At 44.5% G+C, this 26,443-nt stretch overlaps 1 protein-coding gene across 1 annotated transcript in view; it reads right to left on the bottom strand.

The window, feature by feature from the left end:
* Positions 1-26,443, bottom strand: part of MAP2K1 (mitogen-activated protein kinase kinase 1) — a 79,071-nt gene that overhangs the window by 15,801 nt on the left and 36,827 nt on the right. The window contains exons 4-5 of the mRNA XM_033851862.2: positions 19,499-19,576; positions 18,872-18,923 (exon numbers count right to left, since the gene is read on the bottom strand). Coding sequence (XP_033707753.1) covers positions 18,872-18,923; positions 19,499-19,576 — 130 coding nt within the window. The remainder of the gene's footprint in view (positions 1-18,871; positions 18,924-19,498; positions 19,577-26,443) is intronic.

Below are 26,443 nucleotides of genomic sequence, written 5' to 3'. Positions count from 1 at the left end.
TTAAAAAGTTGTGGCTGGGAAGCAGGCGGGGGGGTCACTCACATTACCAATGAAACAAGCTTTATCTGGGAATAGGAGCTGACTTGGGGTAGGCTGAAATCCTTAAAATCTGGTTGTGAGAGAAAATAATTCTGAGCTCCAGTTTAGTGAGCAAAGCGCTTCCTTCTCAGCTCCAGCTCATTATCCTCCTCCTTGACAAGTTTAACTGCAAGAGACGTGCTGACAGCAGGAACTAGAGGCTGTTTCCCACCTCCTGATTAACAAGTGAGTTCAAACAGTGAGCCTTCGGAGCACGTGTGCCAGGTCCTAACAAGCAGCTATTTTTATCTCTCCACTTTCAAGAGTTTTGCAACCACGTCCAGCAACTGCATTTCAATTTCTGCTTCCCTCCCAAGATTCAGTAGGTTTTTTTTGTTCTTTCTTTTTAACTTTTTATTTTTGGCTGCGTTGGGTCTTTGTTGCTGCGTGTGGGCTTTCTCTAGTTGTGGCGAGTGGGGGCTGGTCTGTGTTGCGGTGCGTGGGCTTCTCATTGCGGTGGCTTCTCTTGTTGCGGTGCGTGGGCTCTAGGGTGCACAGGCTTCAGTAGTTGTGGCATGTGGGCTCAGTAGTTGTGACTCACGGGCTCTAGAGCACAGGCTCAGTAGTTGTGGTGCACAGGCTTAGCTGCTCCGAGACATGTGGGATCTTCCCGGACCAGGGATCGAACCCGTGTCCCCTGCATTGGCAGGCGGATTCTTAACCACTGTGCCACCAGGGAAGTCCCTGATTCATTAGTTTTGAAATGCTTTCATTTTCTACCTTTGTGCACCCCTGTCTGCAAATGCAGTGCTCATCCCTGACCCAAAAGGCACACAAATGCTGACCATTAAACAAGAGATGATGTTGCAAGAGTTCAGGATTTGGTTTTCATCAGCACAAATTTGAAATCAGGTAGTAACAACAGCTACAGCAAAAGGTATAGGGGTTACAATAAAGGGAGAGGGAGAGAAGGGAGAGAGAAAAAGAAAAGGGGGGCTTCCCTGGTGGCACAGTGGTTGGGAGTCTGCCTGCCGATGCAGGGGACACAGGTTCGTGCCCCGGTCCGGGAGGATCCCACGTGCCGCGGAGCGGCTGGACCCGTGGGCCGTGGCCCCTGGGCCTGCGCTCTGCAACGGGAGGGGCTGCAGCGGTGAGAGGCCTGCTTACCGCAAAAAAAAAAAAAGAAAAAGAAAAAGAAAAGGGAAAAGGGGGCAGTAAAGGCAAGAGTTTATGGATCCTGGATTCCCTGATCTCTCATTTCTAATGAACCCATACTAATGCATGGCAGAGCAGCCCTATATTATAGATATGGAAATTAAGGCTCAAGTAGAAGCCACTTGCCAAAGACCACAGAGTAACCTTCCCATTAAAAGAACATGCCTTAGAGCAGTACACTTCCCCTTCTAGACTATGTGGGCGACTTCAGGAGACAAGCAGATATTCAGTCTATCACAAAGCCAATCAACCACCTGTGGGCAGAAAAACAACACTGGCTAACTTGGATGCTTGTCATCTGTACTTCAAGAAAGAGAAATTAGCTAAAAACCTGCTTTGACCTGCTGAAAGCTAATTTTGCTCAGCAGGAGGAGAGGAAATTTTAAAAAAAGATGGAAAAAGGAACGGTAGAGGTAGGTCGGAGATCTGTTCATTTTTAAATGGAAAAGTGGGAGAGAATTTCTAATAATATCACCATAGTTATGGTGACCCAAGCTGCACCAAAGTAAGGCATTGCCATTTGTGCCTGGGTCAGGGTCAGCATGATTCACCCGTGAAGTCAAGGTCACTCACCAGTCGTTCCTAGCTTAGCTTGACACAGGCCCTAAAGGAAATGCCTAGGAAGTCATTCGCTCTTGCCAGGTAAGGACAAATGTAAGCTAAGTGGAGCGGGAACATCCTGTGTAACCTACTGAGAAGGACCCTCCCCACCACATACACTAACTGGGAGAAGTGCTCCTCCCTGACTCCAACCAGCTGCTCCAGGTGGAGCGTGACAATCGGAACCCTGTCCCCTGACGCAGGCTGGGCCACTCCCAATTCCCCCATCCCTTGGCATGGTGATCTGGCGGGTCTGGGTATGTGACCAGTATTAGTCCAATTAGAGCCCTTCCTTAGGATTTTCTAACAGAAGCTGGGAAAAGATCTTGCCTCCCTGATAATGAGACTAAAGCCAGAGGCAGTGGTTCCCATGTGGTAGAGACGGCTGGCCTGAGAGAATAAAGCCAACATCAGAGAGAAACAAATGAGAGAGAATTAGCAGGTTTCAGGACATTCCCCCCCACCCCCCACCCCTGCCCACCCCCGGAGATGCCGAAATCTGCAGATGCTCGAATTCCTTATATAAAATGATGCAGTATTTGCACATAACCTATGCACGTCCTCTTGAATGCTTTAAATCATCTCTAGATTACTTACAATACCCAATACAATGTAAATAGTTATAAATACAAAGTAAATGCTATGTAAATGAAGTTTTGCCTTTTGGAACTTTCTGGAATTATTTTTTCCCAAATATTTTCGATCTGCAGGTTGGTTGAATCCAAGGATGCAGGTATAGAGAACTGACTGCACACCATAATTGAAGTATAGCAGCTAATGGCATTTGAGTGCTTGGACCCAGTTTTCCCTAAGGCCAGGCTGCATTCTTATTCTTCCTGAGGTTTGGTGAGCTAAGCCAAAAAACAAAAACAAAAAACCCCTTTTATTGTTTGAGCTAATTCGTGTTCACCAACAACCAAGAACCCTAACATCCACTGATTCTTACCATCAACTGGCATCAAAAATTACATTAAGTAGGTACACAGTGTGGTGTGGAAATGGTAGCACCAACTCTGCGGTTAGGCAGATCTGGATTTGAAACCTAGCTCTACCAGCACGAGCTGTGTGACCCTGCAGGAGGCCAAATTACAGAGCCTCCTGAAGCCTGTTTCCTTGGCTGTCAGGTGGGAACAGTAATTCCTACTTGATGGTAGGTACTAAGGGCTCAGTAAATAAAAGGAACTACATATGAGATACACAGCATGTAGAGTTCAATGTCTCTGAAGCTTGGGGGGAAAATAAGAGCTAACATTTGTTTGCGAAAAAACACAAGCAACAGAGAGAATCAGGTCCTGCTGGGTGGGGTTCCTACCTATGTGGGCCCTCCCCAAGCCCCCACCCCACCCCGTCAGTGCCAAGAGGATCCATGCTGTTCCCCAATAGTCTCTGAATCATTCCCTCTTGCTAGTCTCTAATCCAGATGCCTTCTGTATTCATATTTATTCTACCATCCTTCTAGACTTTTTTGTTTGTTGGAGGGGAGGGGGGAGAAAGGGTTACCTCAAAAGTAACCCCTTAATTACCTCCCTTCACCTACAGGAGGGAGCTCCACCAACTATTTGCTCCAGGTACGTTTTGCTAGAATACTCAGGGACTTGGGCCTGGGCTGTGTCTGGGATGGACGTGATGCTTGCTGGGAGCTGCGGTGGGGGTGGGAGCCCTTCCTCCTGCCCCTGGACAAAGCAGAGAAAGCCAAGCTTCAGAGCATGGAAGACAAGGCGGCCCAACACAGAGACAGGTGGCCTGGGATCCCAGTGGTCTTCCATCCCTGCCCCGTCCCCTCCTGAGCACTGGCAACATCTGGCCCTTGGGCTGCCCAAGGGCCCCCAGATCCTTATAAGGAAGTCCTCTGTTCTGTTTACACTGACTCAAGTTGGTTTCTGTTACTTGTAACAAAGAATCCTCACCCAGAGGCTTCCACCTCCTCCGGGAAGCCTCGCCTGACCCCTCTACACCCACAAGGCTCCCTTCTCCCTGGAGCTCTTACCATGTATGTCACTTATCATGTCAGTAGGTTTGCCACCTTCTTTTAGTCACATTTTTTCCTCTTAAAAAATCCAAACATTCACAAAAGTAGAGAGAGTGTAACCATGTACCCAACATCAGCTTCAACAATTATCTACGCATTGCCAGTCTTGTTTCAATCAAAACCCTCAGTTTTTCCTTCGTGGGATGGGAGGGAACAAATATTTTAAGGCAAATTCCAGACCTTATGTCAATTCATTCATAAATTTTGTTTGTTTGTTTGTTTGTTTGTTTTTGTGGTACGCGGGCCTCTCACTGTTGTGACCTCTCCCGTTGCGGAGCACAGGCTCCGGACGCGCAGGCTCAGCTCCGGACGCGCATGGCTCACGGGCCCAGCCGCTCCGCGGCATGTGGGATCTTCCCGGACCGGGGCACGAACCCGTGTCCCCTGCATTGGCAGGCGGACTCTCAACCACTGTGCCACCAGGGAAGCCCCTCAATGTGCTTTTAAATGCCACAAACTTGACTCTGTTACACACACATGGTCCACGAGTTTCCTCTTCATCTGGTCCTGAGGACAGTTCCAGGAGATGGAGAAGGAAGCAAGATTACCACTAAATGAATGAAGGTAAGGCTCAGAAGTGATGAGGGACTCTGACAGGATCACTCAGGGAGCCAATGGCCGAGCCTGAGGGAACCTTCCATGAGGTTCTGTCCGCAGCCAGGACGCTAAAGGGAAAGGGAAGTAGTGGCTCTGAGGCCACTTGGCGGGTAGCAGCTTTCTGAGGACTCACTGCCTGCCACTACCAGCCAATGACAGCACCGCACACACTTCACAAGGCAGCAGGCACCTCCAACAATAAATTTTGAAACATGTTGTTTCCAAATGGAAAAAGCAAATCCCACCATGTTTGTTTCTAATTACTCGGTGCTGATAAGCCTAATGCTGGTTCCCACCCTCAAGCTGAGACGCTCCAATAGACTATGTTGTCACTCTGTAGCGTTGGGCATGGTGAGCTGGGCTCCGCCTTGCTAGGGCAGTGGTTAACAAAATCTGCCCCTTCTTTGGTCACCAGGTCACCAGACTTCCAAGTCAAACCGGCTCTCCTGGGCCCACAGTCCTCCTCAGGAAGTTATCTGTAACTGGGGAGAGTGGCAGTACCCCCAGCCCCGAGTTTCCCTTAGAAATGAGGCTTTGTGATGTGAGAAGGAACAGGACACAGCTCTGCCGGGATCACCTCTCAACCTAGGGTAGCAGGTCTTTCCTAGAGCGAAGAGGCACAGCCTTAGGCCTTGGGTCCCTTCCACCACCCGCCTTGGGGAGGGCCACGGGGCAAACCTTGTGGCTTCCTTCCCTTGCCTTCCCCATCCGTCCATACCAGCACCTGGCCTCTGCTCTCAGGGGCTTTGCAGGATAATCTCTCCCAACCTGTGTCCTCTTCACCCTCCACTCGGTGACTAACCCTGACTCAGACCCACGTTCTTTCTTCCGGAACCATGTCAATAGCCACCTAACTGACCTCTCTCCCCTCTCGCCTCACCTTAGCTGCAGCAGCCAGAGGCTTCCCCCTCCAAGGACAGCTTGCCTCCCGCCTCCCTTCCCTGTGCAGAAGTTCCCCTCAGCTCCCCACTGTCCAGGCTAAAATCCAGTCCCTGCGCATGGCGGGGAAGACCCTCCTCAATCGCTTCAACTAATTCTCACTTAACTCCCACCAATTACCACCAGGAATCCTTTGTTCTAAACACCCCAAACGACCTGCTATTTCCTGCAAGGACATATATCTATGTTTCCCTGCCTGTGTGTCATCATGACTCATGTGTTTCCCTCTACCTGGAATTCCTTTCACTGACACTGTCACTTGCGTAACTTCTCCCTATGCTTCAGAGCTCAGCCCAAATACCACCTCCTCCACGATGCTTCCCGAAAGGGATCTGAGGAAGCGCTTTCCCTCCTCCAGCGTCCCATCTGCCTCACTTGAGATGCTAAGAAACAAACTTGTCTGGAGGCATAATCCATTGCTGTGGGTCTAGCACTGAGGTAATTCTAGAGAACATGACTCACATTTTTTTTTTTTTTTTGCAGTACGCGGGCCTCTCACTGTTGTGGCCTCTCCCGTTGCGGAGCACAGGCTCCGGAAGCGCAGGCTCAGCGGCCATGGCTCACGGGCCCAGCCGCTCCGCGGCATGTGGGATCTTCCCGGACCAGGGCACGAACCCGTGTCCCCTGCATCGGCAGGCGGACTCTCAACCACTGCGCCACCAGGGAAGTCCCATGACTCACATTTCTAACCAGAGACCACGTACTGGATTCCAGCTATCAATCAGCCACTCTGTTTCTCTCCATCTGTAAGGTGGGGCAGTCTAGACAGAGTCCAAACAAATCTGTTCTCCCTGTAAATTCACTGCCCCCTTGAGGCTGTCACCACATGGCTGGGGGATGAGAGTGGCGGGCAAAGGAAGCAGACGTGTAGCCAAGGCCACCCGCTGGACACCACGGGCAACCTATGGGTTGAGGCTCAGATGACACTCCCCTGCCACACACGGGCAGGGACTGTGCTCAGGACAGAGCCCCGTGCACAGCCTCAGGGGCCACCCTGACTCTCCTCAGAGAAGCCTGGCTGGCAGGACGCCAGGAAAGCTCTGGCAGGGAAGACAGTGCCTTGCAAGGGTCACTGAAGCAGCCACTCAGAAACTCATTACATGCGCATCTGCCACTAACAGCTTGTAAAACAACAAAACAAAAACAAACTTGGGCCACTTCAAATCTTGCCTATCGGCGCCAATGGCAAGTCTGAATGAAGGGAGAAGAAGACTTTAGAGGTTGAAATCCTGACTGTTGTGAGGACCCTGTTCCTCTGGAGGCTGTTGCTGGGGTCCCTCGAAGTGCCTTGGAGACTCCCAGCTGTCCCCAGGCCTAGGATCCAAAAACACTCTCATAGTCTCTGCAGAGGGCTTAAATCTCATCCTGACCTGAGAGCTCCCTGTTTTCATAAAACTCTTCATCCCGGGCAATTAGGAACTCTTTTGGAGGGTCCTCGGAGCCGGAAGGCCCCAAGGTACAAACGACTCTAGCTCTGCAGAGAACCATCGCAGCTTGCTCCAATCACAGTCTGGCTGGGCGTCCCCTCAGGCCAGCTTTCTCGGTACACTGCAGCCCAGGCCACTAATTCAGTGCTGGGCATAAAGATCAGGGAGATTACACACTGCTTCATCTGACAGAAGTTAGAGAAAAATAAGCTGAGACTTAATTTAACACTGTTCTCAGCATTTACTGCTCTTCATCTGCCAGCAACTTCAAGGCAGAAATTATTCACCAGCTAAGTTGTATGAACTCTGCACTGATCTAAATCACGTAATGCTTCTTCAGGGTCTTAATCAAAACAAGATTTTTTGTTTGTTTGTTTGTTTATTTATTTATTTTGGCTGCACCGAGTCTTAGTTGCGGCACCTGGGATCTTTCAGTTGCGGCACGAGGGAATCTTTTTTAGTTGCGGCACGTGGACTCTTAATTGTGGCACGTGGACTTCTTAGTTGCAACATGCAGGCTTCTTAATTGGGGCATGAGGACTGTTAGTTGCGGCAATGCAAACTGTTAGTTGCAGCATGCATGCGGGATCTAGTTCCCTGACCAGGGATCAAACCCGGGCCCCCTGCATTGGGAGCATGGAGTCTTACCCACTGGACCATGAGGGAAGTCCCAAAACAAGATCTTGATAATGCCAGGGGGCTAAGAAGCATGGTGGGCTGGCAATGCAAATCACTGCTTTACACGGCATGAAGCACAGCTGCATCTGAGCCCCCCCATACACACCTTAACTCATAGCCTAACCGCTTAGGTCAGCTTTGGTTGAACTAGACCTCTGACCTCCTGCCACAGTAAGTGTAAAGACTACACAGAAACCTTTGGAGCTAAGCCCTCTCAGAGCTCCAGGATTGGGGAAATACCCTCTCTCCTACCCATGTCATACACCGTTTTCATGAAGCACCTCAGGTTAATCAACTCATAGCTGACTTTTGTGCTTAAATTCTAAAGCTTTCTCAGTTGGGGGATTCTTCTTCCCCTTAACTCAGTGGTCAGGAAGCTTTTTCTGTAAAACGACCAGAGAGCAAATATTTTAAGGCTTTGAGGGCCACACAATCTCTTTCACAAGCAACTATTCAACTCTGCCATTACAGCACAAAAGCAGCCACAGACAACACTTAAAATAAGCCTGGCTGTGTTCCAATAAAACGTCTTGATGGACACCGAAATTTGAATTTCACATAATTATCATGTGTCACAAAATTCTGAGAAACAAATCTTAGCTTGCAGGCCATACAAAAATAGCCAGCAGGCTGTGCGCTGCCCATTTTGCCCACCCCTGCCTTAAACGCTTAATTATTGTTTTGATCCTGTGTTAGCAGTTTTCTGTCTTTCTGACCCAATGCTTAATATTATCTATAGTGGGACAACTTTTTTCACCGTTAATTTGCTTGCTTTCAGAATCTGTTCCTCCCATCGTCTAGTTATAGAACTCCTCTTTTTCATTTGGGATACGCTCCTCCACAATAGCGAGTGTTCCTGCTAGGGTGCCAATGAAGGGACCCCATCAATCCTGCCCCAGAGGTGGTTTCGTAACTCAGGATGGCCCACCACACTACTCTAGTCCCCTGGACACAACAAATGATCCAGGACCGGGCAGGGTCTCCAAGTAGAGCCAACTAGTGATTCAAGCGCTGACCTAGATGCTGAGGAGGCTGGGAGGAGCTTTCTCTGGGATACAGAGCACTAAGGACTAGAAGTATCGGGCTAGTGAGGTCCGTGCTGCCCCCAGTGGAGAGAATCTGACTGAAAAGGAAGCCCACGTAAGGAGGAGTAAAGCCAAGAGGTGACCAGAGTCCTGAGGCTATCATTTCAACCCCATATTCATCCCTGCCTTTGGACCTCCTGGTAACTCAAGCCAATGCACTCCCTCTTTTGATTAAGTAATCTTGAGTTAGGTGCCTGACACAGCCAAAGAATCCTGACTAATTATATCACATCAGATTCTATTTGACAGTTGGCAGCATGGCGACTCATGCACAGAACAATGACACTGGCTGCGCTCCACCACGCATTAGAATCACTTACAGATATGTCTCTTTTCCCCTGTTAGACTCTAAGCCCCCAGAGGACACAAGTCATTTATGAGCCATCTTTATGCCCTCTGCAGTGATTCACCCAGTACCTTGCACTTGGTAGGTGTTCAGTGAATATTTTACAATACGAATTAACTTTTCTTTGATGGGGGAAACGTCTACGAGAAGGGCAAGTAAACACAGAGGAACGTGTGTGTGTACCTACCCACGACTATCCACCAGAATGTCACCCAGAGATTTCAGAGAAAACGTACACTCCCAGAGGGACCACAGATCTAATCCCCACCTCCCGACCAAGAGCCCATAAGCCACGCACACCAGGCTGAGCCACACAGATGGCTGCGCTCTTCGTACACCCGGAGGAAACAGAATACAATGTCCGCACGACACCAAGGCAGATCACAGTGGACCGCTTCACCGTGGATGAAATCCAGAATAGCTGGCCACAACTTCAGACACGGGGAATACTGCCTCTCTTGTCCTGCCCAAGACGTCCTGTTCCGCGATGGCAGAGACCAAGCACTTCAGGAACCAGAGTGAGAACCTCCTGATCTCCGGGTTCCCATACAGCATGGACACATCAGAAACATAGGAAAGGCAGCCACAGGCACACTCACAGCAGTGCAGCTCACTAGCACCAGGACACGCTCACCTGGTCGGAGAAAGGAAACTGAAAAACTTTCAAGAGGCTACGACCTAGCTGGAAAAACAGGACCTAAACGGTACCTGAAAACAGTTGTTCACCCCCCAAATACCATTATTGTACTTCCTCTCACTTAAAAAGTAATCTGTAAGTGCAGGTATGCCTAATTTTGTATCACTGACATATTCCCACCCCCTAAAAAAAAAAAGTTTGAATCAAACTGATATAATTTGCTTGCCTTCTTGAAGAGTCTGTGAGAAACTGGATTTGAAAAATCCTCTAGTGAATGTTTTGAAAAAGCAAACAAGTGCCCCTAGGGCAACTTGTGCTAAAAGTTACTTTTGTACATTAGTTTTACTTAGAACAGGGCACACCTAGACATCACTTTCAACCTAATAATTTAAAATCCTGTCACCTTTGCCCACGGACGTGCCAACCCGTACCCACACTCAGTAGGAAGGGATGGTCGCTTGATACTTGCATGACTGTCGTGGGAGCGTACGCTTAGGGGCAGTCACAGTGGCCCCCTGTGGGAGGTGACTCAGCCTGCAGCCCCCCCCAGTGAGGCGAAGAAGGGCCCGCTGGCCCAGCAGCAGCACCCCTGCGGGAGCCGTGGACTCGGGCAGCTGCTTTTCTGCCTGAGTGACCCAGCCACCCAAACCAGAGCAGCCCTCCCTGGTCCCTATCCCAACACAGTCTGGGGGTTCAGCTTTTCAAAGGCTTCTCTATACTTTTCCAGGCTCCTTCCAGTGAATATGTTTTGAGAAGCCTAAACCAAGTTAGGCTGGTTTCTGTTGCTGGCAATCATAAAAACCTACTGATTCATCTGCTAAGCAGCAGCTAACGTACATTAAGTGTCTACCATGTGTCAAGCACTATTCTAAGTGCTTTGCAGGCATTATCTCAATCTTCACAACCTTTAAGTAGGCTCTATTTTCTCCACTTTTCTGAGGTTTGGAGAAGTTAAATTACTTGCCCAAGGTTACACAGTAAGTAGCACAGTCAGCATTAGACCCCTGAACTTCTATCACTGTGACAGAGTGAAAAAACTGGCCACAATATTTTGTAGCTCCTCCCAACAAGAGATAAAGTGCATCCCTCTACTTTCTGAATCTTGGCTTGGCCACGTGACTTGCTTTAGCCAATAAGACATTACAAAAAAACCTGACACAAGCACATGCTTAAATGGTGCTTGAGTATTGGGGTTACCAATACTTGCTACTGAAACCGTCATGGGAAGAAGCCAAGGGTTTAGCCTCCCAGAGGATGACTGAAAACATGGGGAAGAAGGCCCTGCCATCCCACAGAACTGTACAAGGTAATAAGCTGTTGTTGTTTTAAAACTACTAAGTGTTGGTGTGGTTTATTACACAGCAAAAACTAACTGAAATAATCACTGAGCTATCCCCACCAAGTCAGTATCAACAAGTAAAGAATTTTAAAAAACATGAGGCAGAGAAAAAGCCTCTTTATTCTTCCCCTTTTTTCCTCAAGGACAGAATGAGAAGAAACGGAGTTTAAATTTCATCAGGAAAGAATATATTTAGAGCAGAGGAGGAACTTATTGGCAATGAGAAAGCCTAAAGACAGAGGCAGAGAGTCTCTCTCTCTCATTCTCACCCTAACTCAGCTTCCAGGAATCGTTCACTCATTGTGCTTCTGGCTAAGGAATCGAGTTGTGTAAGAGTACCATTTCCAGGCCAGGCCTTCCAGTGAATTCTTTCAGGATTCTTTCTGGAGAAGACCCACAAACAGCAGGAGGCTGAAAAGCTGAGCGGCCAGGCCAAGGCTGCCTGCACACACACTGCTCACTGGAGCAGAAGTCCTTCTAGCGACTCCCCCTTCTCGGCTGGGCAGGGAGTGAACCCGCCACCAAGACATCTGTCCAGAGACCCGTCTGGCTCACAAAGCAGCTCTGCATGCCAAACAGCAATAACTGGTGGAGCCAGAAAAGAAATTCCTGGGAGAGTGGGAGCAGCAGCACCAGGCGGAAGGGGAAAGCAAGCCGGTTATTCCAGGAATGAGCTGAAACCTTCCTCTCTTTGCAACGAAAATAAAGTGAGCCCTCCATCAGCAACGCAGAGCATGGCACATACTAGGTACATGGTAGAGAAAAAACCAGGACTAGATTCATGACTGGGTTAAAAGCAGAAGACGTGGGTTCTTAGCCCAGCTTCACTGTTGATTCCTGTGTGTTCTGGCACAAGTCAGTCACACACCCACCCATTTAACAGACCTTTCAGGAGGAGCTAGTCTGCTATCATGTTGGGGACTAGGGATACAAAGATGAATTCGACGTGTTCCCTGATTTGAAGAAATTCACAGACTAGCGAGAGAGACATATAAACTCTCTGAGCTTTGGTTTCTACATCTATAAAACAGGAAAAACACCTATTTCAGAAGGTTGTTTGGAATAATAAGTGAGATAAGTTGCATAAAGCACCTAATACAGCACTTGGCACGTACCAGGTCCTCAGTAAACAACGATCATTATTTTTTACAAGAAACGGATGGACACTGTGTCAAAGGAATACAGAGGCAGAACACTTAATCCACTTAGGGAAGGGGCTGGTTCATGGGAAAGCTTCTTGTAAGAAGAGATGTTTGAGCTAAACAGTAACATTATTACAATTAGCTATCATTCATTAACGACTTTGACTAATTTTCACGACTATATAAGTATATAATTTGCAATTATCGCTCTGTGGCATGAATTATCCTCATTTTACAGATGAATAAATAACTCAGAGAGTTTATACACCCTATCTGTAAGGGAGTTAGGATTTCAACTTTAACTGGCTGACTCCCAAGCCTCCGTGCCATAATACTTAAAAAAGGATTAGCATATAGAATGGATAAACAACGAAGTCCTACTGTATAGCACAGGGAACTACATTCAATATCCTGTGATAAACCATAATGGAAAAGAATATGAAAAAAAAGAATGCATATATAAGTATAACTGAATCACTTTGCTGTGTAGCAGAAATTAACATTGTAAATCAACTATACTTCAATTAAAAAAACATAGACATGATATATTGATATATTAAAAAAAAAAAGGATGAGCAGACTTAGTCTAACAAAGTTATGAGTGTGAGGGGGTGCGGTGGGGATTAGAAAATCAGCATTGCCAGGAAAGGCAATAATAGGAGCAAAGGTGCAGCTCAAAAAAGGAATTCAATCTCACTGGATCTCAGTTTCCTCACAATTTATATAAAGGAGTAAGAAGGGCAATTAGCATTTGTTAGGCCCTTCTATATGCAAAACACCTTGCCAGATGCTTTCCATATGTAATTTCATTAATCCTCACAGCAACCTAGGAGCAGGCAGGAGGATTCCATTTTATAGATGGAATGGAATGGAACACCTTTACTCCACCAGATCCTTCTACAACACTGACCTCATGGGTCCCTCTAAGTGAGATTACACATATTATTCGCAGCCCCAGAACACAGCCCCACACTCAAGAAATGTTGATTCCTCCTCTCCTCTCAGCTACTCCTATTTCCTAGAAATTGACACACTAAAATATTCTAACATAAAACACAGAGGTCTTTAAAAAAACACAGATTAAGGTCCATAAACTGCTGGAAAACTGCTCCCCGCCTCAAGCCATACCATACCTCCTACTGACACTTTCTTAATTGTCAGTGGAAAGAAGACAAAATGTAGCCAGTGCAGTTAGAAAGCAGAAGGCTTTCTACAGTTTTGCATTTTAAGTGTATAGTTTGATGCATTTTGAAAAAACGTATACACCTGTGAACCCACCACCAAATCAAAATTTAATATTTTGATTACTCCGTGTTCTGTCATGCCGCTTTGAAGTTTACCCTCACTCCAGCCCCTCAGATCCCCAGGCAACCACTGATCTACTTTATTACTGCGTTACTGTGGATTAAATCTGACAGTTCTAGTAGAATCATGCAGTGTGGACTATTTTCCATAAGGCTTCTTTCACTCAGCATAATGTTTTTGAGATTTGTCCAAGTTGTGTGTATCAACACTTTGTTCATTTTTATTGTTGAGCTGTATTCTGCTGTTTGAATATATTAAAATTTGTTTACTTGCTCAGCTGGTGAAATATTTTGGTTGTTTCTAGTTTGGGGCTATCATGAATAAAGATGCTTATGACATTTGTGCACAAGTCTTCGTGCGGACAAATGTTTTCATTTTTCTTAGGTCAATACTGAGAAATGGAGTTGGTGGGTTGTACGGTTTAATTTTAGAAGAAACTACCAAACTGTTTTCCAAAGTGACTGTCCCTTTCCCTGGCTGTGTTTAAGAATCTCTCTTTATCACTGATTTTCAACAACTTGACTTCTCTTTTTTTTTTTTTTGCTTCTTGCTTTTTTACAGCTTTATTGGTGTATAATTTTCATACAATAAACTCCATATACTTAAAGTGTATCACTTGATGAGTACATATATGACCATGCCCACAATCAAGATTATAAACATATCTATCACCCCGCAAAGTTTCCTCATGCTCCTTTGCAATTCTTCCCTTCCTCCCCTTCCTTCATTCTCCAGGCAACCACTGATTTGTATTTTGTCATTACGGATTAGTCTGCAATTTCTAGAATTATGTAAATAGATTCACACAGTATTTGACACAGCTTTGTCTCTTTCATGCAGCATCACTCTTTTAAGATCCATCCATACTGCTGCAAGTTATCAATGGTTTATTCTTTTTATTGCTAAGCAGTATACTATTGTATGGATATACCACAATTTGTTTATGCATTCAACTGTTGATGGACATTTGGGTTGTGTCTAGTTTTCGGCGATTACAAATAAAACTACTATGAACATTCAGGTACAAGGGCCTGATTGGACCTATGCTTTCTTCTTTTCTTTAGGGAAAATCCTAGGAGTGAAATGGTTGAATGTATCATAGATACATGCTTAACATTTTATGAAACTGATAAGCTGTTTTCCGGCACAACTGCACCATTTCACATTCCTATCAGCAGTGACTGAGAGTTCCTGTGGTTCCATGTCCTCAATAACAGAGTTACTCTCTACAGACATTCTAGTGGGTGTGTAGCAGTAACTGATTGTGGCTTTAACTTACATTTCCCTAATGACGTTGAATATCTTCTCATGTGCTTATTTGCCATTCGCATATCTTTTTTAGTAAAGTGTTCAAATCTTTTACCCCTTTTTTTTCAGAAGTCACAACTAGTTCTGATACTTTATTGTTCCAAGGATATCATAGTTTATTTTTTCTTCAGCTATTGTTGACATATAACATTATGATAGTTTGAGCTGTGCAACATAAGGATTCGTTATTTGTATATATTGTGAAATAATCACCACAATAAGTCTAAATGAGATCTGTCACCACATATAAGTAAATTTTTTTTTCTTTCATGAGAATTTTTAAGGTCGACTCTCTTACCAACTTTAACGTATTCGATATAGTATTATTATCTATGGTCAGCATGTTGTTTCTGACATCTCATGACTTATTTATAGCTGAAAGTTTGTACCTTTTCACCTTCAGGCATTTCATCCCAAACACCTCCTGCCTCTGGCATCCGCCAGTCTGTTCTATGAGCTGGGATTTTTCTTTTTTAAAAGATTCCACATGGGGCTTCCCTAGTGGCGCAGTGGTTGAGAGTCCGCCTGCCGACACAGGGGACACAGGTTCGTGCCCCAGTCCGGGAAGATCCCACATGCCGCGGAGTGGCTGGGCCCATGAGCCATGGCCGCTGGGCCTGCGCGTCCGGAGCCTGTGCTCCGCAACGGGAGAGGCCGCAACAGGTGAGAGGCCCGTGTAATGCAAAAAAGAAAAAGATTCCACATGTAAGGGAGATCATGCAGTATTTGTCTTTCTCTGTCTGAGTTATTTCACTTAGCATAATGCCCTCAAGGTCCTTTCATGTTATCACATGGCAAGATTTCATTTTTTATTTGGCTGAATAATATTCCATTGTGTATCTGTATCACAGTTTCTTTATCCAGTCATCTGTCATTGGACAATGGGCTGTTTCCCTATCTTGGCTATTGTAAATAGTACTGCCGTGAGCATAGGGGTGCAAATATCTTTTCAAATTAGTGTCTTCCTTTTCTTCAGAAGTGGGATATACCCCAATACCAGAAGTGGGATTGCTGGGCCATATGGTAGTTCCACTCTTAATTTTCTGAGGAAATGCTATACTCTTTTCCATAGTGACTACACCAATTTCCATTCCCACCAACACTTCACAAGGGTTCCCTTTTCTCAACATCCTCTCCAACATTTGTTATTTCTTGTCTTTTTTTTTTGAATTTTATTTATTTTTTATACAGCAGGCTCTTATTTGTTATCTATTTTATTAGTGTATACATGTCAATCCCAATCTCCCAATTCATCACACCACCACAACCCCCGCCACTTTCCCCCCTTGGTGTCTCTATTTCTGTGTCTCTACATCTGTGTCTCTATTTCTGCCCTGCAAACTAGTTCATCTGTACCATTTTTCTAGGTTCCACATATATGCGTTAATATACGATATTTGTTTTTCTCTTTCTGACTTACTTCACTCTGTATGACAGTCTCTAGATCCATCCACATCTCTACAAATGACCCAATTTTGTTCCTTTTTATGGCTGAGTAATATTCCATTATATATATGTACCACATCTTCTTTATCCATTCCTCTGTCGATGGACATTGAAGTTGCTTCCATGACCTGGCTATTGTAAATAGTGCTGCAGTGAACATTGGGGTGCATGTATCTTTTTGAATTATGGTTTTCTCAGGGTGTATGCCCAGTAGTGGGATTGCTGGGTCATATGGTAATTCTATTTTTAGTTTTTTAAGGAACCTCCATACTGTTCTCCAGGTTTCTTTTGATTTCCATTTGCATGGAATATCTTTTTCCATCCCCTCCCTTTCTGTCTGTATGTGTCCCTTGGTCTGAAGTGGGTCTCTTGTAGACAGCATATATATTTTTACCCATTTTTTAAAAATTGCATTGTTTATCTTTTTATTATTAGGTTGTCAGAGGTCTTTATATATTCTAGATAAAGTCCTTTGATGGATATATGTTTTGCCTATATTTTCTCTTAGTCCATGGCTTGCCTTTTCACTTTTGTCACAGTGTCTTTGGAAAAGCAAATGTTATTAATTTAGATGAAGCTCAGTTTATTGGTTTTTCCTTTATAGTTTGTGCTTTTTTTTTAAAACTTCATTGGTTTTCTTTTAAAATTAATTTATTTTATTTTTATTTATTTTTGGCTGCATTGGGTCTTTGTTGCTGCAGGCGGGCTTTCTCTAGTTGCAGCGAGTGGGGGCTACTCTTCACTGCGGTGGCTTCTCTTGTTGCGGTGCACCGGCTCCAGAGCGCAGGCTCAGTAGTTGTGGCGCACGGGCTTAGTTGCTCCCCAGCATGTGGGACCTTCCAGGACCAGGGCTCGAACCCGTGTCCCCTGCACTGGCCGGCGGATTCTTAACCGCTGCGCCACCAGGGAAGTCGTATAGTTTGTGCTTTTTATGTCCCATTTTAAAACTCTTTGCTAAAACACAGTCACTAAGATAGTCTCCTATGTTTTCTTTTAGAAGTTTTAGAAGTTGATCCACTGAGAGTTAATTTTTGTATATAGAGTGAGGTAATGGCAGAGATTCATTTTTGTGCATATGGATATCCAATTGTTCAGCATCATCTGTTGAATAGATTCTTCTTCCCCTATTGAACTACTTTGGAATTTTTGCCAAAACTCAATTGACTCTTTATGTATGTGTCTGTTTCTGAACTCTTCATTATGTTCTATTTGATCTATTATGCTTAGCTTCACACCAATGCAACACTCTATTGATTACTGTAGCTTTCTAATAAACCTTGAAGTCAGGTAGTCTAAGTCCCCCAACTTCGTTTTTCCTTTTTAAAGTTGTTTGGTCTATTCTAGGTTCTTTGCATTTCCCTATAAACTTTAGACAAAATTTGTCAACTCTACAAAGTCTACTGGGATTTTCAGTGGGATGGCTTTGAATCTACAGATCAAAGAAAGCAAAACTGACATCTTAAGAATACTGATGGTGGTTGTGGTTGCATAACAATGTGAATGCACTTAATGCCACTGAACTGTATATTTTATTTCTTTTTTTTAAATTTTACTTGAACTGTACATTTTTAAATGGTTAAAATGATAAATTTTATGTTATGTGTATTTTACAAGTTTAAAAATTTAATTAAAAAAACAATACCTATTCTAAAATTTAGAATGTATTACCTAATATATAGTGGCTCATAAGCTGGCCAGTCAATTTCACCAGTCCACTCCTCTCTTCCTCCACCATCCCTCCCTAGAGCTGTCACTATTAGCACACTGTAGCTAAAGGGACATGGCCGAGAGCACTGTGTTTTTCCATCTGTCTTTCCTTCGGCTTCTTCATCTTTTTAAAAAAAATAAACTTTATTGAGGTATAACTTATATACTGTAAAATGCAACCACTTTAGCGGAAAGTTTGACTTTTGATAAACACATATACCCACGTATCTACCACCACAATCTAGATATAACATTTCATCACCCCAGAAAGTTCCGTCATGCCTCATTGATGTTAATCTCTCCCTAAACCCTCAGGTAACCACTGATCTACTTTCTGTCCCTATAGGTCTGTGTTGTTTTCTCTATAATTTTATATACATAGAAACAGTTTGTACTGTTTTGGGTCAGGCTTCTTTCATCCAGCAGAAGTGTTTTTGATATTCATCAAAACTACATGTGTCAACAGCCTGTTATTTTTATTGCTGAATAATACTCTCTTGTATGGATATATTGTAATTTGTTTATCTCTTTGCCTGTTGAAGAACATTTTAGTTATTTCTACTATGAATATAGCTGCTTTAAGCATGTGTATATGAGTCTGTATGGACATATGTTTTCATTTATCTTGAATAAATATCTAAGAGTGGTATGGTTATATGATAAGTGTATGTGTACCTTTATTAAAAGAACCCAGAGTTTCTTTTAGAGTCAAACTCATAACCAGTTAGTCATGGCTTTGGGCCTACGCACAGTCTAGTCCAGTGGGCAGCCAGGGACACTGGGGGTTAGGTAACTAAGTTCTAGCTGGGCATCTGGTCTGTGCATACTGGGTGACTAGGTCTGTCACAGCCTCGGGTAAGAGGTATACCACATACTAAAAAGAGGATGGTTCTTGCTGCTCCAGATATCAAACTAAATAGTCAAAGAGTGGTAGTAAAAATCAAAAATACTAGCAAATGGCCTTTATACCAAAACAAAACACAGAAGAGGCTGCAACAACTTTTAGACTTCAGCAAAAATCCAAAACGTAACAACTAGCAAATAAATTCTTACCTCTGTGCATAATCTTGTGCTTCTCCCTCAGGTATGTCAGGCCTTTTATTACCTAGGGGAAAGGAAATGTAAAAAGATGGAAACTGAAATAGTGGTGTTTAGAAAATACTCAACCTTTCTATTTTAAAATGATCTAGGAAATATTTCATCTAACATCACAAATTTGCCTTCTTCCCTTATTTTTCTTCTCTCTTTTGATTTTTTAACCTGTCTTATCAAGAAACCATCTTTTTACATGGTATATAGAGTATGATTTTTAAGCAAAATTGATTATTGCAAGTTTAGACAACTGTAAAAAAAAAACCACTTTGCTTGAATTCATTTATTTCCAAATCTGCAATCTAAAAAAGAGGCTTTCTGATGCCACAAACGGGAATTCTTTTGGATACCCTGTCCTATTTTTGAAGACAGAAATACAGAAATCTACTTTGCTAGTTTTAGCGAGAAAGAGCGGGGGGTGGGGGAGAGATTGTATCTAGAATCTAGATAGAGAAAATTCTGGTGAAAAACCTAACATTTCTTACAAACCTTCCCTTTGTTGACTTCCTACCTTCCTCCTTGTCCCTTTCCTACCAACTCAACTTATCAGTGAGGGAACCTGGAAGAAAAACTTCTCAATATACTCACAGCAATGCTAACTTTTCCTAAAATTTGTTCAGGAATTCTTCCAGCTTTCTTCAGGACTTGATCCAAGGAACCCCCATCCTAAAAACAAGAATACCAGCCCATTTAGTGACAATGTTTCTAACTATTCTTTCAAGTGTTAAACTTCAGCAGGAAAGTAAATCTCACACATGACAATATCTTCCTATAAGGGCACCCTTCAGTTTGTTCCAGATATCAAGTAAGACATGAATGCAAAACATTGTGGGAGCTGCCAAACAACTAATAACTCAAATCCTATGAATAATCATTAAATAAATTACTAATTTAGTGGTCAAAAATTACTAATTCAATGGTCAAATTACTAATTCTACTGAACTGACAGAACAGAGTAGCAGTTAGGAGTGCAGGCTCTAGTGGCAAACAGTCTAAATTTGCATCCCAACTCTTTCTATCTAGTGGACATTGAACAAGTTACTCCACTTGTAAAATGTGGATGATAATAATTATAAGGCTATTATGATATTCATAGGGCTATTATAAGTATTAAACAAGCTCATATATATATAAAGCCCTTAGAACAATGTCTAGCCCATAGTAAGTGCTCAATAAATGTTTGCCAGTTTGTCACCATTGTGTAAGTCACAACTTGCATTTGGCATTATCCTAACAAATTATATTTAATAAAATCCAAAGCAAAATGTCATAGAAAGCAATCATTCATTCGACAAATCCTACAAAATGCCATGCACTGTGTTAGGTTCTATGGGGAATAAAGATACAAAAAAGACCTAGCTCTTGTCCTCAATAAATTTACAAACTAGTAGGAGAAATATACGACTTAATAAAATATAACAAAACAGAATAAATGTATAGTAAAAGTGCTACACACACACACAGAAGAAGGGAGAATTCTGCCTTCACTTAGAAGATAGCATTTGAGCTGAAATCTTACTCAAAGAATGAGCATGATTTCCATACCTGGAAAAGGAGAGGGGCAAGGGGACAACAGAACAGAGCGGAAGCACGCTCCTAACCACTGGAGTGCCAGGGAATTCCCAAGAACAGGGCATCTCAACAAGATCAAAAGCAGAGAAGCATTAAATTGCTTAGTACTCTTGGGATGACATGCGGTTCATTCACTGTAGGCATATGAAGAAATGCAGGGATGGATCAGGCTGGAAATGGCCATCTGTGGCCAGATCATAGAGCCCCACCAAGGAACTAAGACCTGACTTTACGGAGACAGAAGGAAAGGTACCCAAACCATAGCAGCTGAGAGAAAGAGACAGGGCAATTAACAAGCAGCTGATCAGGCGGAGATGACGTGAGCAGGACCCAGGGCAGAGGCGGTGGAAAGGGAGTACGCAAGAGGGGATACACATGTGGAGTGAAGCTGGCTTCTGTAGGGCTCGCATACAAGGGCCTTCCCATCCGTGGAGGCTACATTTTAACCTGAGATCTTGAAAAAATGCTCACTCAAGGAACCCTCACGTGTTGAGACAGAAATATGTTCCTGCCGCTATGGCTTCGGGTGTAGCCAATTATCAGTCACAATATAAAATTACCCTAGAAGTAGAGATAATTCCTACAAACTCAGATTGATTTTCTGAGTACACTGTCTACACTGGGCAGCTACCATCGTCAATTATCATCTCTTAATCACCTCTGTGTAAGGCAGAGGGATACATGAGGGACTAGGAATGGGAAAAACTATAAGTACAGGAAAAAATACCCTCTGCCTGGGGAGACAGAACATATTCATAAAGAGGCAAGGCACCTTAAATCCTCTTCTGAACAAGGCAGGGAACAAACAGTTGAATGAAGAGAACACACACTGCTACAGGTGCCCAGAGGAGGAAGCGATTCCTGGACAAAGCGGCCAAGGGAAGGGCTCACGACAAGAGTGACACACGGAAGCTGAGCCTTGGAGGTGGGCAAGATCTGGGTAGGAGAGGCAGAGAGGTGTTCCCACTGACATCCTGCCTCCAAAACCACCCAGCCTTTAAGATGCAGCCATGCAATGTAAGGTCACAGAACAATGCATAACATAATAAAGAAAAGAAGGACAGAGAATAATCCCATTTTTATAAAAATAAAAAAGTGTGCATATACTCACACAAAACCAGAATGTCAAAAATGTTACCAAAATGTTCCAGTCTAGATAGTAAGATTATCAGGGGTCTTTGTTGTGCGATAGTTTCTTCTTTGTGCTTTTCTATGGCTTATACATTTTCTACAATAAATAAATGTCTTACCTTTTAAAATTACTGACCTCATTTATGAAAGTGGAGAATTAAATCTATAAATCAATTAACAGATACTTACTGAGCGTCCATTTTGTACAAAGGCATCATTAGGTAGCTACAACACTACCTAAAGGAGGTGAGAAAATAGGTAAGACTCGTTCAGGGATACAGAGCTCTCAGGAAATGTTACCTAAAACAATGCTAAAAATAGATTATCAACTTAAAAGTTCTATGCTTATAAAAAGGATAGTTTGGACCAATGACTTTCTATCACAGATCAACTCTGGATCATGGATGCTGATAGAAAAAGAAAACAGTACAGGTGTATACTCAAATGCACACTAACACCCCTGAATACGTTAAACTTCTCATCATAATAAACCCCCTAGCACAACTACCTAATGGTGGGTCAGACAACCAAGGAGCACAGGAGAGGATTTCAAACTTCAACCTAAAATTCAAATGGGCCATAATCTCCACACGGGTATGAGCATGGAATTATAATTCTAGAGTCAAAGAGAACTCCTCTGTAAACACACATTTTCCAAGAGCCCTTGGAAGAGCCCTAACCCAGGCGGTGAGCCAGGCTGGGGTTTGAGTCATCCTTTGAGCCTGGCTGCCTCCACAATGACACAGGCCCCTGTTGGCCAAATCAGGACAGCGCCACAGCCCAGGTAACCACACCCAAGTCAGCAGGCTCCTAGAAATGCCACAGCGCCTCTCAATTTCCCTTACTGACAGGAACAGGGACTCCAGTGCAGAAAGTTTCCAGCCATTTCTGTTTTGCTTTCAGTTGAATGTGGTTTCAGACTCTTTGTTTGAACGACTTTGCCTAATTATCAGGGAGGACTATACACTTAAAACTAGGTAACAGAGCAATTCTGTCCAAATCAGATGCAAACGAGGCAGAAGAGTTAGCCTGTGGTTCTCAGGTTCCACAGCCAGGACAGGGCGGCCCAGCTAACTGTCTTGGTTTACACTTTCCCTGGGGGTTGTGGTAAACATTTCTGTCAAAAAGGAGGAAACGCTGGCTCTCCACCCTTTAACCTCCTCTGTGCTACAAGCAGAGTTACAGAGTGAACAACGGGATTAGCAGGATTTAAGAAGCATGAACCACATCAGGATCAGCCAGTGTTGCCTGTGACTCACCTCACAACCTTTCGATTCCACTGCACTGTTGCCAAGGACCTGCCTTCGCTGACTAAAGCTGCTGAAACTGTGCTTATTTTTAGAAGCCAATTATTAACTAAGTCAGTGGTGCTTCTGTGAAGGTTTCTACAGAAGAGACAAATGCTTTATGGAAAGAAAGAGCTCAAAAGCTTTTACTCCTGCATAAGAAACATCAACCCTGAGTCCCCAGTTCTCTGGTTGCTCAGCTACCACCTGAGTAGGAATCTACTTCCCCAAAGACAAGAACGTTCCTGTTCTGATCAGGCAGCAACCATGTACCCCTTGGGTCTCAAAACTCAGACTGGGCAGTGCAAACACAGCTTATGTCTAGAAAAGGTCAGCCCCTAGCCAGGTGCATTAAGAAGATGGGGCTCCATACACGTTGATGACAAATTTACTTTAAACTGCATCCACAAAACAATCTGAGCAGTGCGTAAGTGGACAGTACGTGGTAAAGCAAATATGGCAAAACGTTAACGGTAGAATCTAGGTGGTGGCTTTAGAGTGTACATTACACAATTCCTTCAACTTTCTGTACTTTTGAAATTTTTCATAGTAAAATGCTGGGGGAAAATGCCAATGACAAGGAATATCATGCAAAGACTGTGACACGGAGAGAACCAAAGAATCTTAGAAGCTGGGATATGGCTAATGAACAGAGCTCTATATGACAACACCTTTGAAATGTGGAAGCTGAGACAAAGCAGAAATCCCTAAAGAGAAGTGGCAGCCAGTGGTCAGAGAATTTCCTATCACAAGCAGCCAGCGCAGGAGTTCTCCTGCAGGAGGGCTTGCTCAGGGACCAAGGAGGGGTGAGAGGGCCCAGCCTAGAGTAGAAAGCTACTCTGGAGCATGGCTACTTGAACTTCAGGCCACAATTGCTTCCTTACAGGGTCCCGTCCCTGGCAACTCTGAGCCTCTCTACTAGGGTTAGCAGACAGTTCCAGCTGCCCTCTGAGCCTGTGTATACCCAGGAACAGAAGGCCCTAACTCTCTCTTGAGCCCTAACTCTCTCTTGAGCTCTGACCATGCACTCTCCCATCCTACTTCTTTTATCCAGTCATTCAACACATATCACCTAATAGGTGCCCTACACTCTGCTTGGCCCTCAGAAAGGTTTTGACCCTCCCAGTCTCCGACAGTCAGTTTTCCACACTCAGGCCTCCCAGGGTAATTCCAGAGATATCTTCTGCTTCAGGGACTTACGTGGCAGGATCTCAATATCCCCAGAGAGCCAAATCCAACTGACCTGCAGGTACTAGAAATGGACCAAGAGAATGGGAAACCAACCGTTGTGACATCCTGTGTCATCTCCTCCTCCAGGAGGGAAAGGCTGGACAAGGGCAAGGAGCACGAGGTTGTGCATGAGGTTGTGATCAAGGTCTATGAATACAGAGTGAAGAAAGGATTCCAGGGCTTCCCTGGTGGCGCAGTGGTTGAGAGTCTGCCTGCCAATGCAGGGGACACGGGTTCGTGCCCCGGTCCGGGAAGATCCCACATGCCGCGGAGCGGCTGGGCCCGTGAGCCATGGCCGCTGAGCCTGCGCGTCCGGAGCCTGTGCTCCGCAACGCAACAGTGAGAGGCCCGCGTACCGAAAAAAAAAAAAAAAAAAAGAAAAGAAAGGATTCCCGAATGAGGAAGCCTCAACACGGGTCAATTTAACACAGACAGAAAGACTGAACTCCACATGGCAAGAGGCCACATAAGGCCAATAAAAGAGGTTCCAGCAGGATCTAAATAAATGAATAGGGCACTGACTATCAACGTTTAGGGCCTGATCTTAACCTCTGACGCAAGCACCCTGGAGTTCAACCATGCTCAAACCTACAGACAGCCTCCTGGTTCCTCTATTAAAGGGAGAGGAGCAGAACTTGGAGGTTACTTAAGAAAGAATTTCTGATGGTTCAGAAGACAGCAGGTATGAGGTGACGCATACCTTGTGCTCAGAAGCCCTCACGTCCACACTGATACTCCTCACTTGAGAAGGCCCTAGAACACAGCCATGCGGCCTGTGAACAGCTCCGGGGGCAGAGACGCTGCTCTCAATGGTTCCATCCCCTCGGCAGCTCGTGTGGCACTTTGCCCTAATAGGCACTAAAATAAGTGTTTGTGAAGCTGAACCCATGTTGATTAACTAATGTAATCAAGTGACTGGCCACAAGTGCCAAAAACCATAGAAACACAGAATGTTAGCATGGGGAGGGGTCCCTAGAGAACATCCGGTCCAAACATTTCTCTGCAGAAATGAGAAAATCTTGAGAGAGTATACGACTTACATTATGTCATGGAGAGACTATGAAATTTAAAGAAAGCGGACCTGGTTAGAGACACTGGTTAGAGCTCAGCTCTGACACTTACTAAGTTATAAGTTATATAACTTAGACTAATTACTAAACCTCTCAAGGCCCTTGTTCTCTCCATCTACCAGCTTGGGGTGGGGGTGGGGGTCATTCCATGTCATATGACAGGGCTGATGTGATTAAGAAGTCACATAACATGGAAAGGACCCAACAAGTGGTAGAAGATGGAAAAGCTAGTTACTATTATGTCCAGCCATGCCACCACCCATCTTCTGTTATTTTGGCAAGACCCAAGAGGAAAAAAGGCTACTCTGGCCTCTCTTGTTTTATCACTGGTTGACCACCATCACCTCCACCCTCTTCCCCTTCTAGTTTTCAAGGACCTCCAGTGCCATTTACACATCTTCATCCAACTCTTGGGCTAAAGCTGGAAAACCAACCATCATCAGCACGAAGAGCACAAGAAACCCAAAGGATAAGGAGCAGGCCCCTCCCCCCGCCCCACCAAAGGGAGGTTAAAACCCAAGTGGAAAATAATCAGCACCCCAGGCCCGGGCTAGGACCAAGCCAGAAACATTCACATGCTTCCCACAGAGACTGCTTCACCCTCCTTGAAGCAAGAAGGAACGAGAGCTTTCTCAGTGACCTTCAGACGCACAGAAGACAGTTTCAGAACCTACGTTCCATACGGCGCCACAAGAGTCAGCACATGACTGCAACACTGTGTATGGTACTTCTTGATCATTGAAACGGAGAGATGTTCAAAATAATGGGGGCACCAGCAAGGGACAAACCTCTCAGGAGGGTTCTCCTGGAGTTCATTAAGACCAGGCCCTGGGGCTCTCATTCCAGAGGTGAGGGCAGGTCTAGAGAGTCACGAAAGAAGTGGAGAAGTTGCTGAGGGACACTAGGCTGGACTGAAAGCAGAGCAACCACGAAGCATGTAGACTCAATCATGTCAGCCCTTGTCTCTGAACTGTCAGCCCCAGTGACAATAAAGCAAAAGCTAAAGTTTGCAGAAGGCATGCTCTGAGTCACACAGTGTGCTGGAAGACTTACAACTCTTATTTTAATCAATCCTCACTACAACGAGGCAGGTATAATAATGGCCATTTTATAGATGAGGAAACTGAGAATCAGGAAGATAAAGAAACTTGCCCAAGGTCATGACAAGAAGGTGACAATCTGCAAACAAATAATTACTGAGCACCTGCTGTGGCTTTGGAGACACAATGGCAAACAAGACAAGG

This window comes from Tursiops truncatus, chromosome 2 (genome assembly GCF_011762595.2).
Source record: "Tursiops truncatus isolate mTurTru1 chromosome 2, mTurTru1.mat.Y, whole genome shotgun sequence".
Taxonomy (NCBI): Eukaryota; Metazoa; Chordata; class Mammalia; order Artiodactyla; family Delphinidae; genus Tursiops; species Tursiops truncatus.
This window is presented reverse-complemented; position numbering and strand designations above follow the sequence as displayed.